The 27598-nt window shown below is 36.0% G+C and overlaps 4 protein-coding genes across 12 annotated transcripts; 3 read left to right on the top strand and 1 right to left on the bottom strand.

Annotated features, from left to right (window-relative positions):
- The first annotated feature begins 1426 nt into the window (after nucleotides 1-1426).
- On the top strand, nucleotides 1427-3432 carry LOC147533647 (WEB family protein (DUF827)). The gene is made up of 2 exons (XM_086648615.1): nucleotides 1427-1758; nucleotides 2473-3432. Exons 1-2 carry the CDS (start codon nucleotides 1603-1605, stop codon nucleotides 2995-2997), a joined length of 681 nt encoding a protein of 226 aa, XP_086504741.1. The 5' UTR covers nucleotides 1427-1602; the 3' UTR covers nucleotides 2998-3432.
- A 360-nt stretch (nucleotides 3433-3792) lies between these two features.
- On the top strand, nucleotides 3793-9314 carry LOC147533648 (Transducin/WD40 repeat-like superfamily protein). 6 transcript variants are annotated; one of them, XM_086647741.1, is made up of 13 exons: nucleotides 3793-3985; nucleotides 5297-5392; nucleotides 5487-5581; nucleotides 5948-6048; nucleotides 7124-7224; nucleotides 7308-7374; nucleotides 7467-7566; nucleotides 7650-7763; nucleotides 7844-7981; nucleotides 8130-8214; nucleotides 8304-8353; nucleotides 8789-8955; nucleotides 9039-9314. In XM_086647741.1, the coding sequence occupies exons 2-12, from the start codon at nucleotides 5380-5382 to the stop codon at nucleotides 8930-8932; spliced, it is 1008 nt and encodes a 335-aa protein (XP_086503867.1). In that variant the 5' UTR covers nucleotides 3793-3985; nucleotides 5297-5379; the 3' UTR covers nucleotides 8933-8955; nucleotides 9039-9314. The 6 variants fall into 6 exon arrangements, with proteins under 6 accessions (XP_086503867.1, XP_086503868.1, XP_086503869.1 ...); XM_086647742.1 differs by having other exon boundaries at nucleotides 3833-3961; XM_086647743.1 differs by having other exon boundaries at nucleotides 3845-4831.
- A 2655-nt stretch (nucleotides 9315-11969) lies between these two features.
- WUS (Homeodomain-like superfamily protein) lies at nucleotides 11970-13772 on the bottom strand. The gene is made up of 3 exons (XM_086647747.1): nucleotides 12941-13772; nucleotides 12736-12857; nucleotides 11970-12512 (listed from the first exon to the last, which is right to left on the bottom strand). The coding sequence occupies exons 1-3, from the start codon at nucleotides 13548-13550 to the stop codon at nucleotides 12081-12083; spliced, it is 1164 nt and encodes a 387-aa protein (XP_086503873.1). The 5' UTR covers nucleotides 13551-13772; the 3' UTR covers nucleotides 11970-12080.
- A 6809-nt stretch (nucleotides 13773-20581) lies between these two features.
- LOC147533650 (transcription factor E2FB-like) lies at nucleotides 20582-26571 on the top strand. 4 transcript variants are annotated; one of them, XM_086650366.1, is made up of 14 exons: nucleotides 20582-21110; nucleotides 22714-22987; nucleotides 23099-23155; nucleotides 23263-23348; nucleotides 23635-23723; nucleotides 23844-23898; nucleotides 24505-24557; nucleotides 24632-24682; nucleotides 24772-24820; nucleotides 24925-24990; nucleotides 25069-25145; nucleotides 25442-25670; nucleotides 25852-25909; nucleotides 26053-26571. In XM_086650366.1, exons 1-14 carry the CDS (start codon nucleotides 20859-20861, stop codon nucleotides 26187-26189), a joined length of 1533 nt encoding a protein of 510 aa, XP_086506492.1. In that variant the 5' UTR covers nucleotides 20582-20858; the 3' UTR covers nucleotides 26190-26571. The 4 variants fall into 4 exon arrangements, with proteins under 4 accessions (XP_086506492.1, XP_086506490.1, XP_086506493.1 ...); XM_086650364.1 differs by having other exon boundaries at nucleotides 20699-21110; nucleotides 26050-26571; XM_086650367.1 differs by having other exon boundaries at nucleotides 20708-21110; nucleotides 22714-22984; nucleotides 26050-26571.
- The last annotated feature ends 1027 nt before the right edge of the window (nucleotides 26572-27598 follow it).

Here is a 27598-nt window from a genome sequence, read left to right on the forward strand (position 1 = left end):
GAGCTGAATTTTAGAGGCTGAGCTGAGGCCAATAATTTTAGGTGAAAAAGTGGTTTTTTCGGCATAAGACAGGCTGGGATTGGACTTGCTCTTATGGCCCCTCCCATTGATAAATATTTTCCATTTACATTAAATTAATTTCATTAGACCAAATGTAAAGAACTAAATGGCCCCTTGTGGAGAGGGACCACAGCAGAGGCACAATCCGCACCCTCCCACCGCATGGCCTTGAAGTTAAGTTTCTAGTAACATGTTTGACAACTCTGACATGCCAAATTTTTATGAATTGATAAGTGTATTGGAAAATTGAGGAAATGTGAGGGAGATGAACTAAGACTACTTCATCGATATTTGAACCATTATTCTTGGTCACACGACCAATTATAGAATTAAAGTTAGAGGTTGTAGAGTTCTTATTTTAGGAGTGTGTTTGTGAGCAAATTTGTTATGTTATTTAGAATGAATTATGATATCTTATATGAACTCCAAATTACGCGAATATAGGGATTCCCATTTTTTTTTTTGGAAGTTGACTACGATCAACGTTAATCGTTACATTTTGGCATGTGATAAGCTCAATAACTGTCCACTCAAACTGAAACAAGATCGGGCCTATAGCCCAACAAGACAATGACCTAAAACCCAACTCCATTTGACACCTACTTTGGATTTTAATTTCTTTCTGAGTTCATCGGAAATGGATTGATTTACATATTCCTGTCTTTAGAAAATGCATTATGCCAAAGCACCTAATAAGCTCAAATTGTGTGAGAATTGCATTTAATAGTCACTTAGCACAGTTAGTTTCTCCGAATGATCTAGTTCAAATTCACGAATACTGCTATACTTAAGTTTTCTATTAGCTAATCTTAGATTGTTCATATACTTTTTACCATTTGTGATTGATCGTCCTCATTAAAATGGATTCTTCGGACGCCATCACAAGATAAATAACAATTTTAGACTAAGAAGCTAAATAGGGAATTGTGTGCAATAGTAAGTAAGAACTAAATAAGAAATTGTCTCCAAATAGTAACTAAAAGCAGCCGACTCTCGTCGGTCTGGAGAAGTAGCCGGGTGCCGAAGGCTTGCGAAAAAAATATATATATTTTCACCCAATTTTGTAAATGGAAAATTTTAGTATTGTTTTTCCAAACTAGCCCGTGTAAAAATAATGAAACTAATGGTAATAAAGACACATGCTAGTGGCACCATAACTCCTTAAGAGGTGGGATTAAGTAAAAAGGGTGAGGAAAAGGTGGGTTTTTACCATACTTTTAAATAGCCCAAGGTGGATTTTAGGTGAAGAGTCATCTTCTCACCGTCTTCCACATATAACAGAAATTCTCTAGTGAAGTGGACGCGAAGTAACGAACCTCCATCCCACCTAGTATGATTTTCTTTTTTCTAACCCTCTCCTCTTTTTGTAAACTAAACAACACTAGCTAGGTAACAACTCCCAATCACCCATCCCCTCTCTCTCTCTAGATATCTTTCTCTCTCTCTAAATCTCTTTGTCCCTCTCTATACATATAAGGAAATCATTTGATCATTATCATCATCTTCTTCATTGTTGTGTGTGAGTTGAGTTGTTCATTTAAAATGGATAGAGAAGTTGGAGGAGAGTTTATTGGGATGGCAATTAGTAAAAGAGCAGAGATAGATACAAGTGCTCCATTTCGTTCGGTCAAGGAGGCGGTTATGTTGTTTGGTGAGAGAGTTCTTGTTGGAGAAATTTATGCCAACAAGCTCAAAGAGGTATTGTAGTCACATAAACCATAATGTTGATTTTATTTAGGATTGTTTGATTAATCCATTTATTTGAGTTGAGAATTTTCTTTTGGAATGAAAATTAAAAGAAATCATTATTTTTCTCCACTAAAATGACAACCCAATTAGAGGAAAAGCAAGTGATAGCAACCATTAAAGTTTTCTAACAAATTGTACTGACAATGATAATGTATGTGTTTGCCTTAAAAAAGTTCTTTTTTAATTACATTGGACCAAAGTAATTTATTTTCTCCGAACGAGAAAAATATATATATTCGTAAACAGTTTTTCTCGTGCAAAATGTGAGAAATATCGCAAGCTATGATCTAATATAAGTTTCTTTTATTTTGGAACTGGTTGATAAAAGCAAAACTACTTCGGAAAGCGCAGTTATAACTTATAAGTATTGTGAAAAGGCTATGAGCTCACTCTAATCCGAGAATAAATTTAACACTTAAATTCGGATCAACTAGTTAGAGTGGTGATTAAGTTAACTAAATTACTTGTTAGAAGTTTAAGATGTTGTTTTTTACAATTTCTCAATTTCTACTAGATAATCAACTAAGAATTATTTCCTTGACTTGCGCATTTACTTCTCGAGTTAACCTTGGGTATACGGCAAACGGGGAATGTTAGGCTCACCAAAAACACAAATTTTTTTCTATGATTTTTACAGTCTGTTTAATGCTTGTCTATTATTAGATTCAAGTTGGTGGAGGTGGAAGGGTTAATGGCTCATCTAAACTTGAGAAAGTGACATCAGAGCTAGAGGAAACAAAGCAAAACCTTCAAAAAGCAAGAGAAGAAAGCATGTTAATGGCAAATTGTCTTACTTCACTACAACAAGAGCTCCAACAAACAAAGAAACAACTCGAAATGTTCAAGCTAAGGGATCAAAAGGTCGAACTCAGAGAGTTTAAAGACATTAAATATATTGAGAAATCGACTAGTACTGTCGAATTTGATGCATATAAATATACTAATGGAGAAGGAGAAGAGGATGGTGAAATGCCATTGGAGAAGAAGAGATATGTGAAGTTTGCAAGTCCACCTTCATTAGCTAAAGTTATGAGCCCAGCAGAAGAGAAAAATGAAGTTCTTGAAAGACACCCATCTTTGAATAACAAGAAGAAAAAGAAGCCTTTAATCCCTTTGATTGGAGGAATGTTTTCCAAGAAGAAAGGAAATCATCAACAAATTGCATTTCCCAACTCTAGAGCTCTCTAATTGCATCCTCTCCACTCAAACAACAACAAAAATTCTCCTGTTCTTTTGTTATTTCCTTTTGTTTAATGTTCATCGGCTCTTGTTTAGGACACTTAAACATTTTTTTGTCCATTCCTTCCCCTCTAATCGTGTTGTCTCGTTTGTTTGTGATTTCTTCACATGACCCATTGTGCAGATGAACTCTGAGATTCACAACAAATAAAGTTCTAAATCTCATACTTTTAGACTATGGAACAGGATTTCGGTCGGTTTAAAGTTGTAGTATGGATAGTGTTCCAAATAATATGCCCACTCTCTCCTCTAACCAAGTGTGTGTTTTGTAATATAGTTTTTGAAATTTGGGTGTGTTAATAAAAAGGGACATGGAAGATATTGTTGTTGAAATTCCTTTTGTATTCTTTGGATTAAATAACAATTTTTATTGTTTGGAAAGTATTGTATTTTTTCGTCTCCCACCTTAAGTAACCTTATGTATTTTTCTTTTTCAAGTTGCATTAACTTCTTTGGTGGTAATTAAGTTTTTTGTGCTTATTATAGGCTATACAATTGTTTATATAGTGATTTTTTGTCGGTCAAACTAAGTCTTCATATCTAATTAAAAAACTTTTAAATTATGTCTAAGTTTGTATTCAATGGCATAAACGTACTAGAATGAGTTTTTTTCTTTTGTTGAAACAATATTTAGAATGAGTTAAACAAACCAACAATGAGTTAAAAGAATACACTATTATATTGTATTTTCCTAGCTCATTTGATTAGTGGTTTAAATTGAGTTGGGCTAAACGAGCTTGGCCCGTGCCAGTTTAAGGCTCACTAGGCCAGCCTGTCTAAGCCCACTCGAGGGGAGGGGAAAAGCTAGAGGTTATCTCTCTGGAAGAATAAGCTTCCTTCTCGAGCTCGAAGGTTGGAACTGATCAAGTCATCCCACCAGGCACCAGCTGCTCCAAAGTTTTTCTCTCTCTAGGTTCTGTTTCTGTATTTTTGTTAGGTATCTAATTTCTCTCTCTAGGTTTTGTTTCTGTATTTTTGTTCTTCTTTTCAGTTTATTGTAGCTAATCCTAGATCATAACCACTCCCTTTCCCTCTCTCTAAAATTTCAAATCTCTCGAGTTCACTTTATTTTTCTTGTTGTTTTGTTTTAATGGTGAATTTAGAACTAGGAATTTAAGGGGATCGGAGGTTGAAATTAATCAGTGGTAAGTTGTTTTTATATTTGAGGTCTAGAGGTCGATTTCAATAGAATTTAATGTGACAATAGTCCCACATGAGAAATACCCTAACCAAGAATGTAATGTCTAGTTACTCTCTACTCGTTGCCAATTGATTTCGACTTGGATATAGCAAACTGAACAAATAACAAGGTACTAGAGCTAGGCCCAAATTTAATACGTCTAAAAGTCGCACGTGCTCCATGTCACCCAAAAGGGCAAAAGAAAAGAAAAACACCGTGTTAGGCTCAAAAGAGCACCACTCGTTAGTGAGCATGTGAGAATAGTCTCTCTCGTGGCCAATTAGTTTCGAGTTGGATGGCCATAAAGTTAAAATTTGATTGTAAGTTGTATTATCTCTACATTTTTACTGCTTTTGTGCTTATGGTGTTTGTTTTTTGTAGCCGTTAGTTTGCAGTATCTGTTCTTTAGCGTTGAGTTCTACTGAATATGTTTACTTTTGAGATTTTCATTGGAAAACAGATATGAATGATTGTAATGTTGCATTATTAGAAGCTATAAAACAGCACTGGATATGTATAATAATATGTAAGTCAAGAAAGCGAAAAAGAGCAAACAAAGAAGCAAACCACCCCATTACAGGACTCAACTGGTGACTTCACAAAGTAAGAATCAAGGTTTTCCAATCAAGAGCGGAAAACTCTAAAAAACGTTAAGAACCCCTAAAGTAAGAATTGGAGGAATCAAAATTTTGAGCTTGAAACCAATTAGGTAGAAATTAGCGGCATCCCCTACCTTTATTGCGCTTATCAGATATCAAGTTTAAAAATACAAAAATGAAGTTCAACCTCTAATATACTAATTAGTGGTTGCAGAACTAACAACTAAATATCACTAAATAGTGGCAAAAAACAACACCCATTTAGTAATCTGCTGCTGAATGATTCTGCTCAATCATTCATGTATTACCATGGTCTCAAATTTTGTTCAAGTATGTGGATTATGCTTTTTAGTTGGCGATAAGAAAGAAGGGAACTAGACCTCTTGGTCTAAACTCTAAATTTTGATGCAACGTATCTCAACTGCATTCTTTTCTTATTTGTATGACTGAGTTGCTATGCTGTTAGCAGAACAATCACTTGAGAACAGACGGAGATCCTTAGGGAAAACTCTTCCCCTTGGACATTTTCCAATTATAGAGGCAACCTGGGTAATGATGATGCCAGGTAGTTATACCTATCTCCTTTATCGCTGTCTGATGTGTATCTGACAGAAAATTATACAAGACCTTACCTGTACTGGTGGTGTTTACTTGCGCAGGTGGAGGACAACCAGAAAGAGAAGAGAAGGTCTCATTGGAGCTGACAGAAGAGATCCTTCAGAGCATGGAAGTTGGTATGGCCTTTAGAGACTACGTAAGTATATGTTTTTTTCTTTAGATCCACACTGAGAGGTTGGACAGAAATTATATAATTTAACAAACCGAAGTTGATAATGTTATTTCTTTGTTCTTTTTTTTTTGTTCAAAACTTTCTTTTTAATAAACCTCTGACTGTCTTCATCATAGTAAAAGTCTCTAGTCTAGTACAAATTCACTTGTGAGATCCACATTCAGGTTTGCTCAACCGAATGGGGGCATTTGGTAATGATTGTTAGGGTTGTCTTATTTGATCAAAGATTGACCTTAACTTTATTTTAGTATGACTTAGCATTTGAGAAATTGTTTATTAACTTAGACAAAATTTAAAGGTACGTCTTAATGTTTTAAAAACACATGACAGAATGGCAGAATCAGTTCGATGGATTTTCATAAAGCATCAAGTTTTTTGGTGACAGCTAGTGATGATGAATCGATTCGCCTCTATGATGTTGCAAATGCCACGTATGCATCCTTTTCTTTGATCATTTTTAGTTATATCCAAGTTATAACTTTGATGATTTTTCAATTCATTTGGGTCCTCCTCTAAAATTAAATTGTCCACTTGGTGCACATCTTTCTTTAGAATTTAGAATTATGCACGCCTTCAGGCGGCATAATGTAACAGTCATGTGAAATCTTGTGGTGCAACAACTTCCATTCTAGCAAAAAAATTTTTTTGAATAATTTGAATTAATATTAAAGAAGAATGAATTTACAAAGAGTTAAAATGCATGAAAGGGAAGATGTTACATCACCAATTCATCCCACTTAGACACAAAATAATAGTAAGACTTATCCTTTGCCCAAGCCCCAAGGCTACTCCAGTGAAATAGGAGTCCGAGAATGTCTTCCACTTATAGGTTGCTATTAGCGTTGGATCCTTTAAATGTCATCCCATTTCTATCTTTCCAAATAGCCCACACAATCGCCGATGGAATAAGTAGCAAAATCTCTTTCTTCGTCTTGTTGATATATATCAATCTCCATTTCTCGATGGTTTGTGATAGTGTCTTGGAACTACACCATTTGTTCCATTCTAGCAAATTATCTGTCAGTTATGTTATGTCTTCAAGTCTCTGAAGAGAAATTCATAAGAGTTGCAGAGAGGTACTGTATGAATGACAATGTGAAGTTGTCGCTTCCTTACGACTTACAAGTAAATGCTTAATACCTCAGTTTTCTCCACCCAACTTAACATTGTGGTTAATTTCCTTGGTTGTATCAAATCTATTCGGAAGAATGGTACACGCAGTTTGTGTTGGTCTTTTGGGCTGCCATAATGTGTCTCAGTAGTGTTCAGGGTCTATATGTTTTAGATAACTCGATCAAACAAAAAGGCGATGTGTCACCAAGAATGGCTGAAACTCCAGGACTACAAGAAATCTAAATATTTTGCATCTTCCTGTCTATTGTCATGCTTTTCTCTAGTCTTGGTTCTGCCGTTTTAAGTTTTGTTGCTTCTCATTCTTGTCAACTATGTCTTCACTGTGTTGTTATTTTTCCAAATGTGACAATTAATCTGTTCTTGCCTTTTTAGCTGTTTGAAGACCATCAATAGCAAAAAATATGGTGTCGATCTTGTTTGCTTCACTTCAAATCCAACAACAGTTATATACTCCTCCAAAAATGGTTGGGATGGTAAGTTAACAATAGTTATATACTTCTCCAAGAATTAGTTGCATATACCTAGAATGACTTAGTTGTTTCATTATCTTTTTCAGAATCTCTCCGACTTCTTTCTTTGCACGACAACAAGTACTTGCGGTACTTTAAAGGTCATCATGACAGGTGCAAACCTCATCCAATACAAGTTTCACTCTCTTTCTTTTACAGATGCAATATCTGGTTATGTATTGACTAAATTCATTTTTTTGTGCCAGGGTTGTGTCACTCAACTTTTGCTCCCGTAAAGAGCGGTTTATTTCTGGTTCTCTTGATAGAACTGTTTTGCTTTGGGATCAACGAGTGGAGAAGTGTCAGGTGCTGAGCCATTTAGAAATATGATATACTTCTGCGTTTTGAAGTTCTCAAGTCGGTTCCTCATTCCCTTAATTTTCCAACAGGCTCTCTTACGCGCACAAGGAAGGCCTGCTGTTGCTTATGATGATCAAGGTTTGGTCTTTGCCATTGCCTTTGGAGGATACATAAGAATGTTTGATTCTCGCATGTACGATAAGGTTTGTTTTATAACATGTAATTTTACCATTTGCCAACCTTTTCTTTTCAGAAACTAATTTTCGAACTCCATTTTCTTTAGGGCCCTTTTGAAATTTTCTCGGTTGGTGGCGATTTATCTGATGCTAATACCGTAAAATTTAGTAATGATGGGACACTCATGCTGTTGACGACAATGGGTGGAAAAATTCATGTGCTCGATTCATTCCGTGGCACACTTGTGAGTTAATTTTAGCACTTCAAGTTTCTAGTTATAAAGTTTCTTTTGTAGTTAGGAAATTGAGAAGAATTTTGTTTCAGGGTTGTATTTAGTCGGTCCTGTTAAATAGAAGTCCGAAATATGCTTCTCATGACTGTTATTGATGCAGCTGTCCACATACAACGTCAAGCCAGTTTCGAGCCATTCAACGTTAGAGGCATCTTTCTGTCCTGATGGAATGTTTGTTGTATCAGGTAAAATATATGGTTGGATACCCACTCGAAAGAACATGTTTCTTTGATGGCAATCTTTTTGTAATATCGATATTTCTACTCTCTGGCAGGTTCAGGGGATGGTAGTGTCTATGCATGGAGTGTCAGAACAGGGAAAGAGGTACGATAACGAACACATAACCTTACAAGCAGCTTATGTTAGTACTGAGAAAAACAAAATACAGAAGACAATTAGCATTTGACTAATTAAAGTAGTATTAATGAGGTTTTCAGGTACTGGGTATGTGGGTTTGATTGTTCTAGCATCAGTACTAATTGCTGAAACTTTGTACTCCGAGCCATCTGTAGTTAACAGTTCTATTTCTTGAATCTCTTTCTCGTTTAATATACCGACTAAACTATCCTATTCTCAACTAGTTTAGTGTTTCATAAAAAGGAAAAATCTAAGAGACTAGCTTCTACCTTGGAATTGAATATACTAGTTTCAGATCATACAACAGATAAAGATCCAAACATTCTACTCAAGCATTTATATATTTTGGATCCTTTGTGAGTTAGAAGTCAGTCGTAAATTATTTCCTTTTGTTTTCGACAGGTAGCCAGTTGGATGAGTACTGAAGTTGAACCTCCGGTAATAAAATGGGTTCCAGGAAGCCTAATGTTTGCTACTGGATCTTCCGAGCTTTCATTTTGGATTCCAGATTTATCCAAACTAGGTTCTTATGCTGGATCAAAGTAGACCTACGACAAAACATTATAGAGGTATTTTCTTGCCTTCTCTGATAAAGCTATTTGATTATCTCAAATGCTCCTAAAAAACACTTATACGACTCGGTCCTTGGCAGGCTAAGTCAGAGTACAAGTGGCAAATGACATGCACACAAAGTTGCTTCCCTCTCTAACGAAGAAAGATATCGTTTCTCTATTGGGAAATATTTCACTTCTTTATGCTGGTTTTCTTCTGTATATATCTCAAATGTCAAATAACCCCATCGGCGAGTCAGGTACTTCCAATCAACCAAACCCTAAAGATTTTTCACTCGCCAACTACAATTTTGGTATAGATCTTGTGTATTTGTTATCTGTATATTGGATAAAATTGATTAGTTCTATTGCTGGAAGAACTGAGTTAGTGCTTTTATACTAACTTCAATGACATGAGTCAGACAGTTTAGCAGTTAAGATCATAGTAGCTTTACATAATCGAACGTTGGATAAATAAGCTTAACCTCGAGTTGCCTATATAATTTCCCTTTATCGGGCCCGTTTTTACGGAATTGCACAAGCACAACCATCATTGGGAACTTTGGTCTAAGCAGTGGGAGTAGATATTATATGGGCAAGCACTGAAACTGCTGAGCCTTGTTAGTCTGGAAAGGTCAGTCGGCCGAGCCTTGTTAGTCTGGAAAGGTCAGTCGGCCGAGCCTTGTTAGTCTGGAAAGGTCAATCGGCCGAGCCAAGTGATATTGGGGGCTGAGTTTAGGAAAAACAATGGTGTGTGAAGGATCTTGGTATAAACTAGCCAAACCCAAGTGAATTGAGATTTGAGAATGTCCTCTCAAAGACCAAAAAACTAGGGCAAAAAAGAAGGGAACTTTGAACCAGAATGGGAAAGATGATGCTATTGAGAAACAGAGGTTGGGGGTCCTATGTTGTATACAATAAGATGGACAAATTTAAGTGGCATAGTTTTTGTGATGGCAGATTGATTCTGATGTTGGAAGATGACCTAGATTATGGGCTTCAACAGAGTTGAGGGTTCATGATCCAACATTCAACATCTTGTTACATTTTTACCCAAACAACACACCAATTTCCATGTTGCCTTTGGCAACTCTTGCTCCCCTTCCTCTTTACATGACTCTCATTCCTAAATCCCTTTACTTGGTCTACTTGCTGCGTAATCGTTCTCCCATCTTTTTATTGGTTCCAATAGTGTTTTTGAACGGGTCGTTCTGTGTCAGACGCACCACAACCACGCTTGGAATGACTCGGGGTGCGATGCCTGTGACTATGTCAAGGCTGGTCTTGTTAGCTCTCATTTAAGCGTTAGCTCATTCCATGTCAACCTACTGAATGACTCGCGGCACGACTCCTGTGATTATGTTAGGGCTGGTCTTGTTATATCTCCTTTGAATGTTAGCTTGATGCTCGGGAATGACTTCAGGCGCGACGTCTGTGAGTATGTCAGGGGCGGTCTTGGTAGCTCCCCTCCTTTAGACGTTAGCTCAGTCAGTGTCAACCTCGTGACGCTTGACAACATCAACTTCAGATATCATTTATGACCGAAGTAGAAAAGGTTGTAGGTAGTTCGAGGAAAGTATAAAATAAATTGAAATAGTAGCTAAATAGCGAAAAGAAATTCATTAGGTGACGAAAAGGATATATGGAACAATTAAAGTGACGTTAGAATTGGCTCATAAAGATTACCAATGTGGGACATTACGTATTGAGAAACTCAAAAAGCTCCAAGGATCTCCTCGTATCTACATCTAAATCACAAACATCTATCTACTCACTCAACTAGTATATCTTCTGTCTACCCTTTTTATATGTAAATTTACAACAACTCTTTCTCTCTCTAGATCACTCTCTCTCTCTCTCTATATGCTACTTTATCTCTCTACGTTTATGTGATGTCAAGAGGGGGACTAGAACTAAAATGAGATTAAAGTCAGGCAAGAAGTTGAACTATGAAAACAAGTAAACCCCAAATAAAGTATGCATGCCAATGTAATTATGGTGTCAAAAATCTTCAGGATTGAGACATTTTAGTAAAGGCAGAGAAGGAGGAGGTTGGTGGGTGAAATTCCTCCTAGATACATTAATACTAACTCTGCACAAATTAAAATTGAGATTGCTACTCATAACTCGATCTGACCCACTCATATTAGTTTAGTGATCTCACCTCTTGGATTAATCCAATGATCCAAGTGAGGCCTCACAAATTATTATTTCCTAGAAGAGTGCTAGAGAGCATAATTTTTCAAAGTACAAATAGGGAAATGAGTTTCTAGTCACCTTGTAATTTGTTGTACTCTACGACGATTCAAATAGTCGTTACAAACTTACAACACTTCCCTACAATAATTGTATTACTATATAGTTACCATTGTTCTCATTATCTCAAAAACCTTGTCGTTGCCCCATAGTTAAATTAATCTGTACAAAAAAAATTTAGTTTATGATCGTTATTTAACTGAAAATTATGTTTAAACAATAAGAAGACAGATTGGGTTATCTTTGCTTAATTTCCGTTGATCAACGATAGCGAGTTTTGATTGAAAGATATAATACTTTACGAGTTAATTATGTAAATTAAGAGATTAACTTGCTAATAAGTGATGTGGAAAATGGTTGGTTATAGGTGCAATAGACCATTTTAGAGGAGGTGGGTGGGTAAATAGGAAAGGGGCCCTGGAAAGGACAAAAAAATAGTTTGTGATTGTTTCAATGTGTGGGTTCAAATTTCTAAGTTTATACTCTTTTAACGGTCGCACAAACATTTAAAATGACACACTCACTATTCACCCTAGAAGAATCTTTTACCTGCCACACCATAAAATCCCTAACTCTCAGCACACTTTGTATCAACCCTAGAGATTTTAGGGATCATGTTTCTTATTCCTACCCCTCCTATACTATACTATGATTTTCTTGCAACAAAGATACATCCTGGCCTTTCATTTTTGTTTTCTGGTACATAATCGGCTATGTCTTTTGAGGGTTATGATTTTTTTCATCATAAATTCTTTAAAGTAAAATATTGACTAACATTTAACTTTTGACCTCATTAAAGGAGGTAATAATAAATTAGTAAGACTAATTAAGGTTACAAATTCATAATTAACTTTCTAATCATTAGGATTAGGAAATCTATACTAGATTCAGTTGGGATTAGGAGAAATGTAAGAAGAAGAACTAAGAGTCAGCTCAAGTGAAGTAGTAGTAGTTCGGGCTCTGTCTTCCTCGACACCGGGGTAATGGGTGTACCCAATTGAAGGATTCGGGTTTGATAATCCTGCGAAGAATCCGGTAACGTTTTCGTCTTTGTCGTTCATGGGGAAGAGAGGAAGAGTTTCGACCTCGTGAACGCTTGTTTCTTTAAATAGTTGTTGGATAATGGGGGTCGTCTTATTGGTCTCCACGAAATTTGGATAATACGAAGATGATGAAGAGGAAGAAGATGGACACGGATATTGATTATGATGTTCATGGTGGGTAGTTCCAATCCAACCAAGATTGCTGTTGTTGTTGTTGGTGTTGAGAGTAGGCACACCAATAAGATTACTACATCCACCCGAAGAAATCGAACAATCCTGATTCATCAAAATATACAATAAGCACCAAGATCAACGAAACGAGAGATAAAATATTAACCGATAAAGACCAAAGTTCGAATCTTACTTTTCCAGGAAAAGTAAAAGAACATTGTCCCAATGTGTGTGCATGTAGGTTGCATGTTAAAAAACAAGATATACTTTGAAAAGAGTAAATTAGCTAAGCTAGAGAAAACTTAGGGTTTGATTAGTAAATGCTTACCCTAAAACTCTTCTCCATGAGCATAGATCCATAACTACTAGTAGTACTAATACTCCCAGTTTGGGCATTAACATTCATTATACCTTGTGAAGAACCAGGAGATGAAGGGCAACTAAGTACACCTGCAAATCATTCATACAAAATTAATACTACTACTAGGATCTAGACTCTAGTAAATCTCATTAATGTTAATTAACTATCTTACCAGTTTGAGTTATATTCTGGTACTTAGTATTGAAAGTGTATTGATCTTGATAATGATCAGAGTTTTGATATTGCTTCCACCCACCACCACCACCACAAGCACCGGCACCACCGCTACCGGCACCCCCGGTAGAACATGAGGCAGAGGGTGCTGATATTGAGATGGAAGAAGGTCTAAGTTGTTGTTGTTGTTGTTGTTGTTGTTGAAGCATGGAAGCAGCAGCCATATCAACAGTGAATCTCTTCTTTTGTCTTTCTCTAGCTTTATGGTTTTGAAACCAGTAAAAAACATTTTTACCTTCAATTTTACCATATTGTCTTAACCTAGCTGATATTCTTTGAATTTGTTCACCAGTTGGAGACCTAACTCCATTGTTGTAGTAAAGATCTTTTAGTATTCTTATTTGATCAGTTGTTGGTGTCCACCTTGTACTACTCTGCCTACATAGAAAACTACTCTTGTTTCCACCACCACCACCACTACTACTTCCATCTGCTATTTCCACCACCACTCCACCACCACCACCACCACCATTTCCAGATTGTTGTTGCTGAAGTAATTGTAGTTGTGGTTGGATTTGGTGTTGTGGGTCTTGTTGTTCAGGTTCCATGACTACTGAATGAATAGATAGATAGATAAATAGACTGATAGATAGATAGTTAGAGAGAATGGAGAGAAAGAACAAATAATGAAAGAAAACAAAAACTCAAGCTAGCTAGAGAGAGAGAGAGAAGTAGAGAGAATGGTCATATATATTTATAGAGAGAGAATGGTGAAATGGGTGTGCATGAAAATGGAGATTTGAAGAGATTATATAATAAGGGAAGAGGACAGTTGTAGAGAGAGAGAGAGGGTAATGAAGAGAGAAGATCAGAGAAGTATCTGGGAGAGAAGGACTGAAGTTGACAGAAAAAGGGTTTCTTTTATAAAAGAATAGGGGACAAAAGAGGTGATACAAAGTGAGGGATTCAAAAGAACTACTTGTGTGAAAAATGTATGTATTTGGTTTGAACTTACTGAGAGAGAGTACTACAAACTAGAGAGAGAGAGAGAGTACTGATCATCTCTACATATATATATATGGCGAATGGTAAGGGGAGCTAAGGATTGTTGTTGGAGAACTATTATGGTTGGGGAGCTGCCAAGATTAGTAAAGGGAGATGCAAGTTTTGAGTTATTATTTTAAAGACCTTCTAAGATTCACAATTTAAGGGACTCAAGTGTAATACATGGAAATATATCAAAATTAAAGAAAAGAAAAAAAACGATGCCTTCAACTTCCACTCGATCTCTCTTCAAATCGTCTCTCCTAATCTCTGTCCGACTTCTCTTCAATCTTTTCCGGTCATCAAGTACAAAATTCCGGCTAACTCTACCCAAGTATTTTCTCTAATGCAGAAGACATAAACTAAAATCTTGTGAGTTTTTCTTCCCCTTTTAATTTCTAGGGTTTTTCTAAGTTTTATATCTAGGGTTTTAGTGAGTTTTACATCTAGGGTTTTGCTGAGAATTTGTCATAAGTTGCTTATTTGTTTTCCCCTTTTTGTTATACTTAAGATTGTTGTGTTAGCTTCAAAACTTGTTATTGCAATATGTTCTTTGATTTGACTCTAGTACTTAGGCGTTTGGTAAGCTAAATCTTTTATCAACTACTGTAAACAAATGTAGACTACTACAACATGTTATGTACTTAGAATTTTTATGTTTGTTTGCAGAACAAGCGAATTGGTAAACTTTTAGATAATAGGAAAGCTTGTGGTGGCGAAGACACAAACAAACCGATAAGTCCGAAATCGAGGAAGAAAATGCAAGACACCCTCGAAAGCATATATTAAGATTCTGCTGAAAAGGGAAATCAAGTCTCAGACGAAAAAGATGAGGGTGATTCAATCGATGGCGGCGATTCAAGCGATGGGGATAAAGATTATGAGTAAAATTGACAATAGTATAATTTGATGAATCTCTTTGTGACTATTTTGTAAAGAGAATTGATATGTTATATCTCTAATATAATCATACTATTCACCAAATTTCAGAAATGGGAAGAAACTTTAGTAATGTACCTAGTTTTTTTTTTCATTTTTTGAGGTTCTGTTATTACAATGACGAAATCATGGATATGTGGTCCCTAGGCTGTTTTCACCTTTTTTGTCTAATTTCTCTCAACTGGGGGGGAAATTTGTTAAAGAAAATATCATGGATATGTGGTTCCCTAGGGAAAACTTACTGTTTTCACCTTTGTTTGCCTAATTTCCCTTAGCTGGGGGGAAATGTTTCAAAAATTTCCCCAGGGAAATATCTGAACGAACCGAATGGTTCAGCCTCTTTTTGAACAATTTTTTAAAATTGAAGGAAGAAAGAAAAATAAAATTTAACCGAAAATATTTGTCTTGGAAGTTTCCTACATCTTGAGATAGATCTTCATCTATAATAACATTGTTTGATTGAGTTGGTGGTTGTTGGTTCAATTGAAAAATATGTTCTTCCTCCATTAAGAAGCAACATCATAGATATCGTGAGACATAATAAACGTTAGTATCCAATAGAGAAGAGAGTGGACTAGTTGCTTATCAGTAATGGTTCTTGTATAACTTGATTGTGGAGAAGAAAGAGAGCTATATTGTTATTGAAATATTTAGGGTTTAAGGAGGAATAGAAAAGAAAAATTACTATCAAAATTTTTAAAATTTTGAATTATATAGTTTTTTCTAATCTATTTATATTCCATATTTAGTTTCAGATCCAAAAAAATAGCTCCTAATACCAAATTAGTATAGGGAGCTGTAGTACAAAAAATTGATTTTGTACTACAGCTCCCCAACAACAATCTCCAGCTCCCCTTATCAATCGCCATATATATGTATGATTTTTAAAAAGAAAGTATAGTCCTACTGAATGAATGAAATCAATGGACTTCAGAAAAGTTATCGTGTTATATATATGAAGTAAATCAATCATGACCGTTCAACTAGTTAGGTTTTCAGCTACCCTTTATTTCAATAATATATATCAGCAAGTCATCATCTAGTTTAGAAGCAACTTCAAATGTCACACAAAATTGTGACGAATGTAGATCTTGGAGGATATCTTGCTGGGATGGGCTATGATAATTTTTTTGCATATACAATTAATGAAATTTCAGTTGTTTCTTAAGTTTGAAATTTTTTGCTCTTTCAAGTTTTTTGATGGATTAACCCTTTTGGGTTGGTAAAAAAAAAGTAGATATGTTACTCAATGAGTGTGTGTAGACAAGATTTAGAAATAGAACACACAACACTTCTTCTTTCCAAATCTTGATCGGACACATACCCTGGTTGAGATTCAAAAGGAATATGTGTCAGGCATAGAATCGCACTTGTATGTTAACTGAAGAAAAAAATGGAGGTGGAATTTAGAATTGTATCCTAGAACTGCATCTTAGACTGATGTCTGCTTATGTCAATGAAGTCTGGACGGACATTTGAAAACACACGTACGGAGGAAAATGGACGTTGTGATAGTTTGCTTTTGCTTTCATTTATTTAAAAACTTTGTTCTGTCTTCAACTCAATCGTACTAACTACAATACAAACTGTATTTCCATTTTTTTTTTTTTATAGTTTCTTAACTTCTCAATATTTGGACGAAAAAACATTTTAACAAATAATTTTTTGTTGTAGGCTAGGGTAAAATTTTCAGATTGGTACGTGTTGCTATGTTGCCATTTTCAACTATATTTACAATCGAATTAACCTTGTCTCGGGCCTAAATCAATGTACCATATAGGATACTCACATAAAAAGGTAAAGAGACACCATAAAAAATTCCATGTTTTTGAGTACCCCTTTGAATGGGTGAACTCATGAACATTGCAGACTTTAACATGTGTAAAGGGGCATGTGGTAAGGTCAATGAAATATCCCAAATAGAAAAGACCAATATCACATTAGAACCAAAACACAATCTTATTATTCTATATTGATATAGAACAAATCCAATTACTAGTATATTCTTGTGAGGTTTCTCATTTTCTTTTCTTTAGTAGTCTGGACTAAACTGCTCCTACTAGGACCATATTTTAACTTTTCTAGTTTTGATTCACCTTTGAGAATACACCACATTAAAATTTTTCACTTGACCAAAATTGTTCCTCATTGTCATGAATACAAAATTTATAAGGTAGCTGGTTCGCTTTATTTTACGGAATGGCAGGAACATTGATAGTGAGATAGGGCTCTGAGCCATCAAACTCATAGTCACGCCCGATAGTAAACTTTAAGTGAATATTGTGTTTCTTTTGCATACTTATTTGTCTTTTATCATTGTGTGTCCGAAAATTAATTTTGTTTTGATGAAAAGAGGCTAATGCCTTAATTTATTAACTACTTGAGCTCAAAGAAATATTTGCTGTATCAGCTGCCAATTGACTTACAATACAACTAGGAGTCTAGTGATCTCCTTAGTCTGGATTAAGTTTAAATTAAAGACATCATTAGCTAACAAACGAGCTAACTGATTTGTCATTCGCGGACAAAACAGAAACGAACAATTTCTAAGTTTCCGAACTTCATTTTTTATCTCCATAATTATTGGTCTGATTCTCCAAGGCCCATCTTCAGGGTTTGACAAGCTTCCTTTAACGACCGACAAGCGTCTCCCTCAATTGTGTACTCATACTCAGGAATAAGGGAAGCTAGAAATGGTCGCCAGTTTTGCTGCCTTTGCTTCAGCTTTCAAGGCTAACGAAGCCTCGGTAAGAAAAGTAGCTGCCAAAATAAACAATCCATCTTTTCCTCTACGCAGTGCCGCTAAAGTTGCTCTCTCCATCTTTTCCGAAAATTAATTAGCCTTAGAAGATTTACATATTTCCTCTATTTTCCTTTCTTGGTATATTTTGGTGACATTCATATATACTCTCTTGCTTACTCTTCCAAAACTTCAAACTCAAAGTCATCACTTACATTATAATCTAAGTTAGGGTTTCAGCCGTTCTAGATTTAGGATTCATGATTTTTTTAGGGTTAGGTGTTATGTTCAGGGTCTCTTCCAGTATACATATCCATAATGGTTATGTTGACAAAAGAACTACCATGGAAAATGACAACCAACCCCCCCTCCCTTCAAATCTTTTCTTCATTTTGTAGAAGTTTTAAAAGGAAGAGCATTATTGTCATTGTAAGAGACTTTTCAGTCAAAATTTTCAATATCTTTGAATGACTTATTTTGGTTGTATTTTTGTAAGGATTCTTTTTGGCTATATCTTCTAAAATTGACTAAAAATTCAGTCTATCTTTCTTTGAACTTCCCACAACACACCACTACATAATTGGGTTGGTCATGAGGTTTACTCATGGCCAGTGAATGCAGACTCAAATTTGGTCAAAACTTGACCATTTTCAAAATCAGTTGACCTAAAAAACAGAGAACTCTGTTATACTTGAATCCAAAATGAGAGTTCAATAACAACCCATATCTTTATCAAAAAGATTTTTGAACCCCTAGCTTATTCCTTACCTAATTCCAAGGCCATGATCCAAAAATGTATGGTTTTGTCATAAAAACAAATAAACAATTAGCCCTTAAGTTGAGGGTAGAGTATCTGAATAATAATTCCCTTTTCCTTGTACTGAAACTGAAACTGAAACAGCCACCTTTCTATCAACTTTTTCATCCCTATCTCTTCTTATGAATCAATATGCCTACTAGCTTGGGCTTGGGTTTTTGGGGGGTATCTCAGTTTCAAGTTTCAAGTTCAACTTTTTGAGATTGTGTTATTTCTTTGATATTGACATAACCATCATGAGATTTACCTTTCATTATCAAACATTTACATTCATCTCTCTGTCTCTCTCTATCTCTGATTTGTGCATCTGATGATCAAACAGAGAGAGACGGAGAGAAAACACTCATCCTTTGAATTGAGTAAAAAGGACTTTGATTATTATAGGCAATGAAGGGCTAGTAATTAAGGGTTAATTCCATCTCTTTATCCAATTCAGATTTTTTGGGTGCTTACCTCATTCTCATGGGACCACCCCTTCCCCTTCCCTCCCTAGAGTTGAGCCTCAGTCCTACTACACTAGTATCCTCCCCACAACCCCTTTTCTTTTGGGTAATCATTTTTTCATCTCTCTCTTCAGATCTCAAAAGATACAACATCCCTGCACTTGCATATACTACTAGTACTACTTCAAGTCTTCAACCCTCTCTCTATCTCTCTCTATATATATATACATTATATTTTTAAACAATTAATTCTTGTTTGGAAAGTCATCTCTGTGATTATAAGGTTGTTATCATCAAACTATTTAAAGATAGTTTTCATTACATTCAGTTTTCCTTATTTTCATTTTGAGTGGGTTTCAAGAAATTTCACTGTTATGTACATGTGTGAAGTAGTAGTAGCCCACATTTATATAGAGAGAAAGAGATAGATAGAGAGAGAGAGAGAGATATGATGTAGTTAATGAAGTAGAAGTGGGTCTTGAGTTGTAAGCTAGTAATGTAGAACAGGGGAGTTGATGATTAAAAAGAAAAACCTAGATAGATAGATGTTGGACCACTCACTACTCAGAAAGAACAAACTGTTTCATGTTATATTCAGTCTCAGTAGTCCTCACCTACTTAACTTAAGTTTCATCCTTAGCTCTATTTTCTTTTTTATCATAGACAATCAATATACAACAACTCTATTTGCAAAATCTTTGATTAATTGCTTCCATTATTATCATTGACCAATTAATTAGCAAATCATTAGGACCCAGATCTTTCTAGGAATATTTTCCTTATGCTTTATAGTTCCAAGTTTCATTCAATGTTTATAATCAAGCAATATGTTAATCAAAAACATTAATTTTGCTACATTATCAAAAAACGGCTTCAAGCATTTTCAAGTTCTAAAAATGTTTGCTTGCATAAAATAAACACTATATTTTTTTTTTTGTTGAAATAAATAAACACTATATTGAACAAACACTTATTAGTTATAAATTATCTCGTATAGGATTAATGTGAGTCCTACGAAGAAAGTGAATAAAAACTACTACTTACAACATTAGGCAAATTTGTTACCTTGGCTCAAAAAATTAAGAAAAACAGAAATGCTATCTGGCCTGAAATTATATGACAACAACAAGCCGAAAACTAATGTGGCTAACTCCCGTTGGTCGGTCCATGTGGAGAGAGATTTGGCTCGACCAATGGGAGCCAGCCGCATCATCCTTCGACCTGTGGTTGACCCCCAATTTGGTATGATAAAATTCAATGGCTTCTCCCAACGTGTCATTTTGTATGTCTCTTTGACCACTAGGTTGCCCATAAAGTCGTTCAATATGGGTCAGGAACTTCAGATGCAATGTCCCCAAGAAAATCTTGCTCACACTAGGTTGGGGCATGAGCTCACACTAGTCTTTGGTCTGGCTTGACTCCTTTGGACCGAATCCATTTGGGTTTGACTAATTTAGGCTTAATTCGTGTGGGTTTAAATTTTATTGGGTCGAATTGGTTGGGCTTTTAAGCCCATGTGTGTTGATATTTGTGTTGCCCATTTGAAGGTGTGGCTAAAGGCAGGCAAGAGAAGGGGGTTGAAGCGAGTTAAAGAGTAGATTCGAAAGAGCACGCAGGCATGTCATTCCCGCTGCTGGGACTGGGAGTGAGTGACGTGTACTACTACTACCAAAATCAGTTTCGCGTTTCAATCTCTCTCTCTCTCTCTCTCTCTCTCTCTCTCTCTCTCTCTCTCTCTCTCTCTCTCTCTCTCTCTTTCTCTCTCTATTTTTTGTGCTTGTTGGGGGGTGGGAGTGTGTCATACTCGTTCATTCTGTCTTTCCCTCCCTTTCCCCCCCCTCCTCTTCCTTAATTCCTCCTCTACTCTATTTTCTCTCTCACTACCTGATCTCCCCCAACCTTCCATTTTTGTTCTACTTCTTAATTCTTCCTCATGTCGGTTTCTAAACAAGGTTCAATTCCTCCTCCATCTAATAATAATAATAATAATCCCCAATTCAAATTCAATCCCCAATCTCACGCCGATTCTCGATTCCCTTTTTCTTCTCCAAAAACTCCTCCTTTCTCTTCTTCACCTCTCACTTCTTCTCCCTTTCCTTTTGACTCTCACCATCCTTTCCCTCCTACTACCACCACCACCGCTCCTGGCGGGAAACCACTAGCTGGAGGACCTTTCTTCACTCCAGTAAGTCATATTAGGTTTTCTAATGTGGTTTGATTTTCATTTAATGTTTTATATTTCAATTATGTTCAGCTCTCTCTTACTTTTTTTAATTTTTGTTAGGTCATTTCAGCTTTTTCTCCTTTAAATTGTTTTCTTTTAGTAATATAATTGATGGTCCAGTCCAGTTTTCTGATAAATAACATCATAGAGTAATCTAGTTTATGAACTTTATGCAAGTAATGTTCTTGATGTCATTGGTTCATTAGCTTTTGTTATTTGGCATGATGAACAAACTGGATTCATCGTGATAGATCTCATGCATTTGCTTCTTAACCTGATCTTGAAGTCAATTCTTTGTTTTTAGGCCAGTGGATAGTATTATCTTGGCCATTCTGCTTACTGTGAACCTCTAGTACTAAATTGGACTTTAAAACTACAATTCCTTCTCCCCTTTCTTCCACACTCACCTGTTACTATAGTTTTCTTTTTCTCCCTTAGTGTATGTGGGCTATCTTTTGGTTCCCCAAACATACTTTTGACATGGCTTCGCAAATTCGTCAAATATTAGTTTAATTGCGTACCCAAATCGATAGCAATTTGGTTTCAACTCAAGTTCTATCTGACCGGGTAAGTTTGATTCTGTAAAGGATCTATTTAGAGTGAAAGAGCGATGAAGTAGAAAATGGGAACTATGTGGCTAAAGGGGGATGATGTGCCTCTGCTGGAGCTAAAAAAAGGCTTTGATTAGAGCTTGGGTACACTCTAAACCGAACAAGGTTCGAACCTCAATGTCTACACGAGAGGCAACACCATTATACTAATATACTGACCAAGCAACTTGAGTTTCTCATATCCCATAAAATGAGATTATATATAGTGTGAATGTGTATCGTTGGAGTGCTACGCAATTTGAATTAACAGGTATCATGAGTATCGTTGTCTCGTGGTGCCCATTGTTAGAATCTGCACTTGCATATGTGCAGCACTACGAGCAAATGTGTTTGGACTAGTTTAGTTACGTATCACCGTCAGAGGGATGCAAATGCACTGTAGTATGAATCCGGTAATGTTGAAGACCCAGTGCGTTTTATCCTGTAACCCTCCAATAAAAACATTTTATAGGAAGACCAACCTTTTATGCCGAGTGCTCTTGTTTGGCGACTATCGAATAAGTAAGCTTTTCACACTGTGAAGGTTAGAAGGCCTAGACGAAGTATGTTCTGATTGGCAAATGAATTATAGAATTATAGTGGTGAGTGATCAAAACAATCTGGTGGCTACAGAAGGGTGAATTGACATCAAAGACAATAGTTCTTTTAAGTTGGGAGAACGATGTAGGAAGACAATCTATGCATGCTATGTTGCTGTGGCAGTTCTAAATTTCAATCTCACCCGAGTAATATTGCTTGACGAGATCCATGAGACAAAAACAATGAAACTTCATATTGATATACTTGGAACTATTGTTAGAAAGTGACAGTTAATCTACATTCGGGAATAATTTCTTGTTAGCTACCTATGTATTATCTGCCTTTGTTTCTCTTACTATCTGATTTTTTTCTGAGGCAGCAGCCTGCTTACTTCTAAAAGTTTGATACATTTATATATTTATTTGTTTTTGTAGTTCAAGCAAAGAAATGAGAAACAGGACTGTGCCGAGACTGGTAATTGGGCAGCTAATCAAGGGCATTCAGAGGCAGCTGATGGTCAGCTTACACCTGTAGCAGGCACAAGTTACATGAGTTACCGGGGCGGTGAATGGACACCGAGCCAGGGACATACTGAAGCAGTTAACTGCTCAGTTCGAACTGCACCAGCTTCATCTATTAAGCGCTACAGCAGATCAAGTGCTTCAAAAAATTCTAGATCTGGACCTCAGACATCTCAATCAAATGGTGGTATTTGTCTTGCATTTTCTCATTAAGCTCTTGTACATATTATGTTTTTTCTTAGTTAGTTACTACTGGAAAAGAACCTAATAACTGGTTTTGAGTTTTGCCTGATTGCAGGGCCCTCTTCCGATATTCTGACACCAACTAGTAGCTGTCGATATGACAGTTCTTTAGGTAATTCAATCTAAGGAAAGAGTTCTAGGTTTATTATGTGCGCTTCTTTTTTGTTTGCATATGTTTTCATCAGGTTACGAGAGGATGTGTATATAATGTCCATGCAGGCCTATTGACAAAGAAATTCATTAACCTGATCCTGGAGGCTAAGGATGGAACCCTTGATCTTAACAGAACTGCTGATATTTTGGAGGTAAATATTCTTTAAATAGTCCCCCCGCCCCCCGACATGTAACATTTCCGCCTGTTCAGCTATAGTAGGTGCAGAAATACACTTTCCACGTGTGATGCTACCATTGATGAATCACAAAATTTAACATTAGAGATACCTAGAAAAGAATAGGTCTCCTCTGGTCTATCAATTTTTGCTGACTTGTCATTTCTTTTGCTAAGGATGGTGTCATCCATCACAGTATCTGAAAGCTGATCGATAAAATATCATAGTATTAACAAACTTTTACGTTGATATGGTTTTACAGGTACAAAAGAGGAGAATATATGATATTACCAACGTCCTTGAGGGAATAAATCTTATAGAGAAAACGTCGAAGAACAACATACGCTGGAAGTAAGAATATTAATAATTTAATATATATATATATATATATATATATATATATATATATATATATATATCTTCTTTCATTCTTTTTCTGCAATCACTACTACATTGGGAATTCAAAATCAGGGGAGTGGATATGGGAAGGCCGTCAGAGATGGATGATGTAGCTTCTAAACTTAAGGTACTTTCGTAGTAAAACTGTATGTTTGATACCTATGTGTTACTTCTTAGTTGTACCTTTGGCAATTCAGTCACCTGGAACGATACACATTGGTTTAATGTCACAGATGGCAAGCTAAATCGATTGAAGTTTGTACTTTGGACATCAGAGAAATTCTGATTTGTTTCTCAATATGAATAGAATTTTTTCATGCTGAATTCTCAGAGTTGTGGATTTGAAAAGATATTCAATCAAGTGCGAAACAATTGAATCCGGTATTATTTAGGACATCATTTGTCTCTTTTAGGCTTCCTTTTAGGCTCATAAGGACATCCAATTATCGACTAGAAAGGTATGGGAGGAGAAAATCACATTGTTTTAACTCTTAAGCTATTATGGATTGAGATAATGAAAGCTAACGCACATAGTGAAAATACTGGTAGTGAATTTGTTGTTTTGACATCGTCATGCATACATAAGACCAGATTCAATTTACATAAGACCAGATTCAATTTACGTGTTGCTTTTAGTTCTGCTAGGTAGGAACGAGGCTTTATGAATATGAAGTAACTTGACCTACTATATTTCAGTGCTCCTAAGTTACGGATTCTTCTACTTTGTTGACAGGCCGAGATAGAAAGATTATACGATGAAGAACGCAGACTTGACTTTGAGATAAGGTTTGTTTTTCAACGAAATGTATGTTCTTAGCTTCTTTTGGGGTAATTATGCTAAAATGATGGTGCTTGTTTAGAGAAAAGCAAGAAAGACTGAGGACTTTGGGTGCAGATGAAAGCAGTCAAAGGTATCTTTATTACTCCTTTCTTTCTTTATGTTTGTGGCTCAATATAGTGTTTTGAAGGTATACCTGACTGATTTGTGCACTATATTCAGGTTTCTCTTCTTAACGGAAAAAGATATAACGAGCCTTCCATGCTATGAGGTGCCCCGTTTTGTATATCACCATTATCTTCGATAATCTTTCTTTTTGTAAATGCTGCCAACTTTGTTATGAATCTTTATGCTTCTTTTGTTTTTTGCTGACAGGATTCTACACTTATTGCAATAAAAGCTCCACAGGCAAGTTCTCTTGAAGTCCCAGATCCCGATGAGGTGAGTTATATGTGAAACATGGGATTTCCTCAAAATTATTTGAAGGATATCTGATTGTCTGTTTATCTTTATGGACAGGATGTTAATTACTCACAGAAGCAATTCCGAATAATAGTTAGAAGTACCACAGGACCAATTGATTTGTACTTAGTGAGGTATTTTCCAGTAAGAGGTGTTTGTTTTTTCCCTTCTTCAGATCTGAAAACTGATTCAAGATCTGAATTGACTGGAGTCAGATTCTAGAATGTTTGTTTTTGTCCGACTCATTTTGTTTTCTGACTAGGGCTGATTTAAGTCCATTTGAGTCGGAAATAAGTTTGTACTAAGATTCATTTTCAGATGACTCAGATTCAGACAATGGGAAAAAACAAACGCCATGATAGAGGGAAACTGTACCGCCAGTGTCCTCTGTTTATCATTTTATCATGATGACTTTTCAAAATGGTTGCAGCAAGTACCAAGGTGGGCCCGAGGATATAATTGTTAAGAGAAGCTGCTCAAATCATTCACCCGTGGAGACTAGAAATTACAAAAATGAAACTACAGTTTCTCGAAAACTCCAAGATGGAGAGTGTTTATCCCAGCCAGGGCAAGATCAAAATCAAAATATACTCTCAGATTCATTATGCTCTCCAGGATCTACGACTATGATCCAGAAAATCGTTCCTTCAGATGCTAATGTAAGTACATTACGAGGCTTTTGTAAGTACTTAATTTGTCTGCACATTATGTTAAGTTTGTGGACTCAACCAATTGGCAATTAGTGGAGAGGGCCTAGACAACATATTTTCGGTTATGAGATTACCCTTTGTCTATGTGTGATTATTCTCACACACTAATAATGGTTCACTTTGGATGCAGATTGGCGATGATTATTGGTTTATGTCGGATCTTGAGTTAAGCATTACAGATTTATGGGGTATGTGACTATGATGGTTTTACTAGTCTGAGCTTTTTCTTGTAGTTGGAGATCATGTCGAAGCTCGAACTTCCATGTTCGAGTACTAAACGAAACTTATGTCTTTTTCGTTTTTATTCTTTCATAACTGAACTCTGTAGCAGCAAATGAAGATTGGGCTCAAGTAGGAGAGATGATCGAAGATGAAGAGTTTCCAGTTCCATCATCAAGACAAGCTCAGCCAAACGCAGGTGTTAGTGAAGGAAAGTTTGGGATGAATAGTCATTCCACGAAAACATGAGAACTTTCCATGTTCATCCCTATACATAATCACCCAAATTGGGCACATCTTCATTTTTCTATTGTGTTTGATCATATTTATCCTGGAAGATCCCAGTTGTCAAGTTGTAGGTTGAAAGCGGAGGTTTTTGACAGGTAAACATGCTTTCTCGGCTAAATATTACTTTCGACAGACGACGAGGTTCTCATTTTTCCTTGTTGACCTCAGAGCTATATGGACATGTGTAGAAATAAATATTGATCGTAGTAATTATACTCTTATATTCCATGATGTGGAAATGAACAAATCATGAGAAAGAATATGTATTTGTACCTTCATCAAAAAAAAAAAAAAAGAATATGTATTTGTAGTTTTAAGGTGCTGAAGGTTTTCTCTGTTCAAAGTGGTCCACATCATTGTATTTGTAGTTTTAAGGTGCTGAAGGTGCCCTTGCAAGTGGGGCTCTTTATTTCCGTCTGTTCATAAAGTCTACTTCGATTTTGTTAGTTACTAAAATCGAAACCCTATAACGTTGGAGGGCTTAGAGGATGCTTATGTATTTTTATTATACATGATATCGACAATTGTATACAAATATGTGCACTAAAAGAAGACGACCACCAACTAGATAGATAGAAGTTCTGATGAAGTAAAAGCTTCCAATGATGAATTTTGGAGGTGAAGGAACTTAGAAAACCATTTGAAAGAAAATTGTTGAACACTTATGTGCCATTGCCAATGTTATTTTGTGGTAAGCCATTGTCACATACATCACAAGAAAAGAAAAATCAAATGTCTGGGTATTGATTTGGGTATTTCAAATGTCTCTTAATGTTGGCCATTGGTTTGGGATACTTGAAGTGTCCCCAATATCTGGGGTGTTAGAGCAAGTCCAATGAGTCCCGGTCCCAGGGCCCTTAATTCACCTTTTCATTCAAATTTAAGGGCCCGGGCTCAGACCCTCAAAATCAGCTCCAATGGGGAGCGGTCCCAGGGCCCTTAAATTTGAATTTTGAATTTTGAATTTATTTCTTTTTTACTCTTCCAACCACCATATTAAATTTTTTATCAACTTTTTTTCTCTATAAATACAACTCTTTCTCTACAAACTCAAATCAATTTCATTTCTTCTTTGTCTACAAACTTATCAAACTCTCTTCCTATACCCTTTATCTTTTCTAAAATGGAACACTGTTCTTTTTTATTCAACATGATGGTTGAACAAGATGCATGGGATGAAGAAAGAGATGATGATGATCTCTTAATGTTACAACAAACGAGAAGGAATGCTAAACAAAAACGTACTCGTCATGTTGGTTCTGTTTCGGGTCATCGAATGGTAGATCGTAATCGACAACTCGGTCATGAAGCGATTATGAGAGACATTGACATTCACACCCGGTTGAAGGCAGATCTTGTTGAGCACGTGT

This window comes from Eschscholzia californica, unplaced genomic scaffold (genome assembly GCF_041429995.1).
Source record: "Eschscholzia californica isolate CP2 unplaced genomic scaffold, dmEscCali1.0.p SCAF_6, whole genome shotgun sequence".
Taxonomy (NCBI): Eukaryota; Viridiplantae; Streptophyta; class Magnoliopsida; order Ranunculales; family Papaveraceae; genus Eschscholzia; species Eschscholzia californica.

Bases quoted from the DNA above. Each gene is read 5' to 3' on its own strand.
- LOC147533647 (XM_086648615.1), top strand. From the start codon at position 1,603: ATGGATAGAGAAGTTGGAGGAGAGTTTATTGGGATGGCAATTAGTAAA. The intron at 1,759-2,472 runs GTATTGTAGTCA...GTCTATTATTAG, and splicing joins ATGCCAACAAGCTCAAAGAG to ATTCAAGTTGGTGGAGGTGG.
- LOC147533648 (XM_086647741.1), top strand. The intron at 7,225-7,307 runs GTAAGTTAACAA...TATCTTTTTCAG, and splicing joins CTCCAAAAATGGTTGGGATG to AATCTCTCCGACTTCTTTCT. The intron at 7,375-7,466 runs GTGCAAACCTCA...TTTTTGTGCCAG, and splicing joins TTTAAAGGTCATCATGACAG to GGTTGTGTCACTCAACTTTT.
- WUS (XM_086647747.1), bottom strand. From the start codon at position 13,550: ATGGAACCTGAACAACAAGACCCACAACACCAAATCCAACCACAACTA. The intron at 12,858-12,940 runs GTAAGATAGTTA...AATGATTTGCAG, and splicing joins CCAGAATATAACTCAAACTG to GTGTACTTAGTTGCCCTTCA. The intron at 12,513-12,735 runs GTAAGCATTTAC...TTGATGAATCAG, and splicing joins TCATGGAGAAGAGTTTTAGG to GATTGTTCGATTTCTTCGGG.
- LOC147533650 (XM_086650364.1), top strand. From the start codon at position 20,859: ATGTCGGTTTCTAAACAAGGTTCAATTCCTCCTCCATCTAATAATAAT. The intron at 22,988-23,098 runs GTATTTGTCTTG...GCCTGATTGCAG, and splicing joins GACATCTCAATCAAATGGTG to GGCCCTCTTCCGATATTCTG. The intron at 25,671-25,851 runs GTAAGTACATTA...CTTTGGATGCAG, and splicing joins TCGTTCCTTCAGATGCTAAT to ATTGGCGATGATTATTGGTT.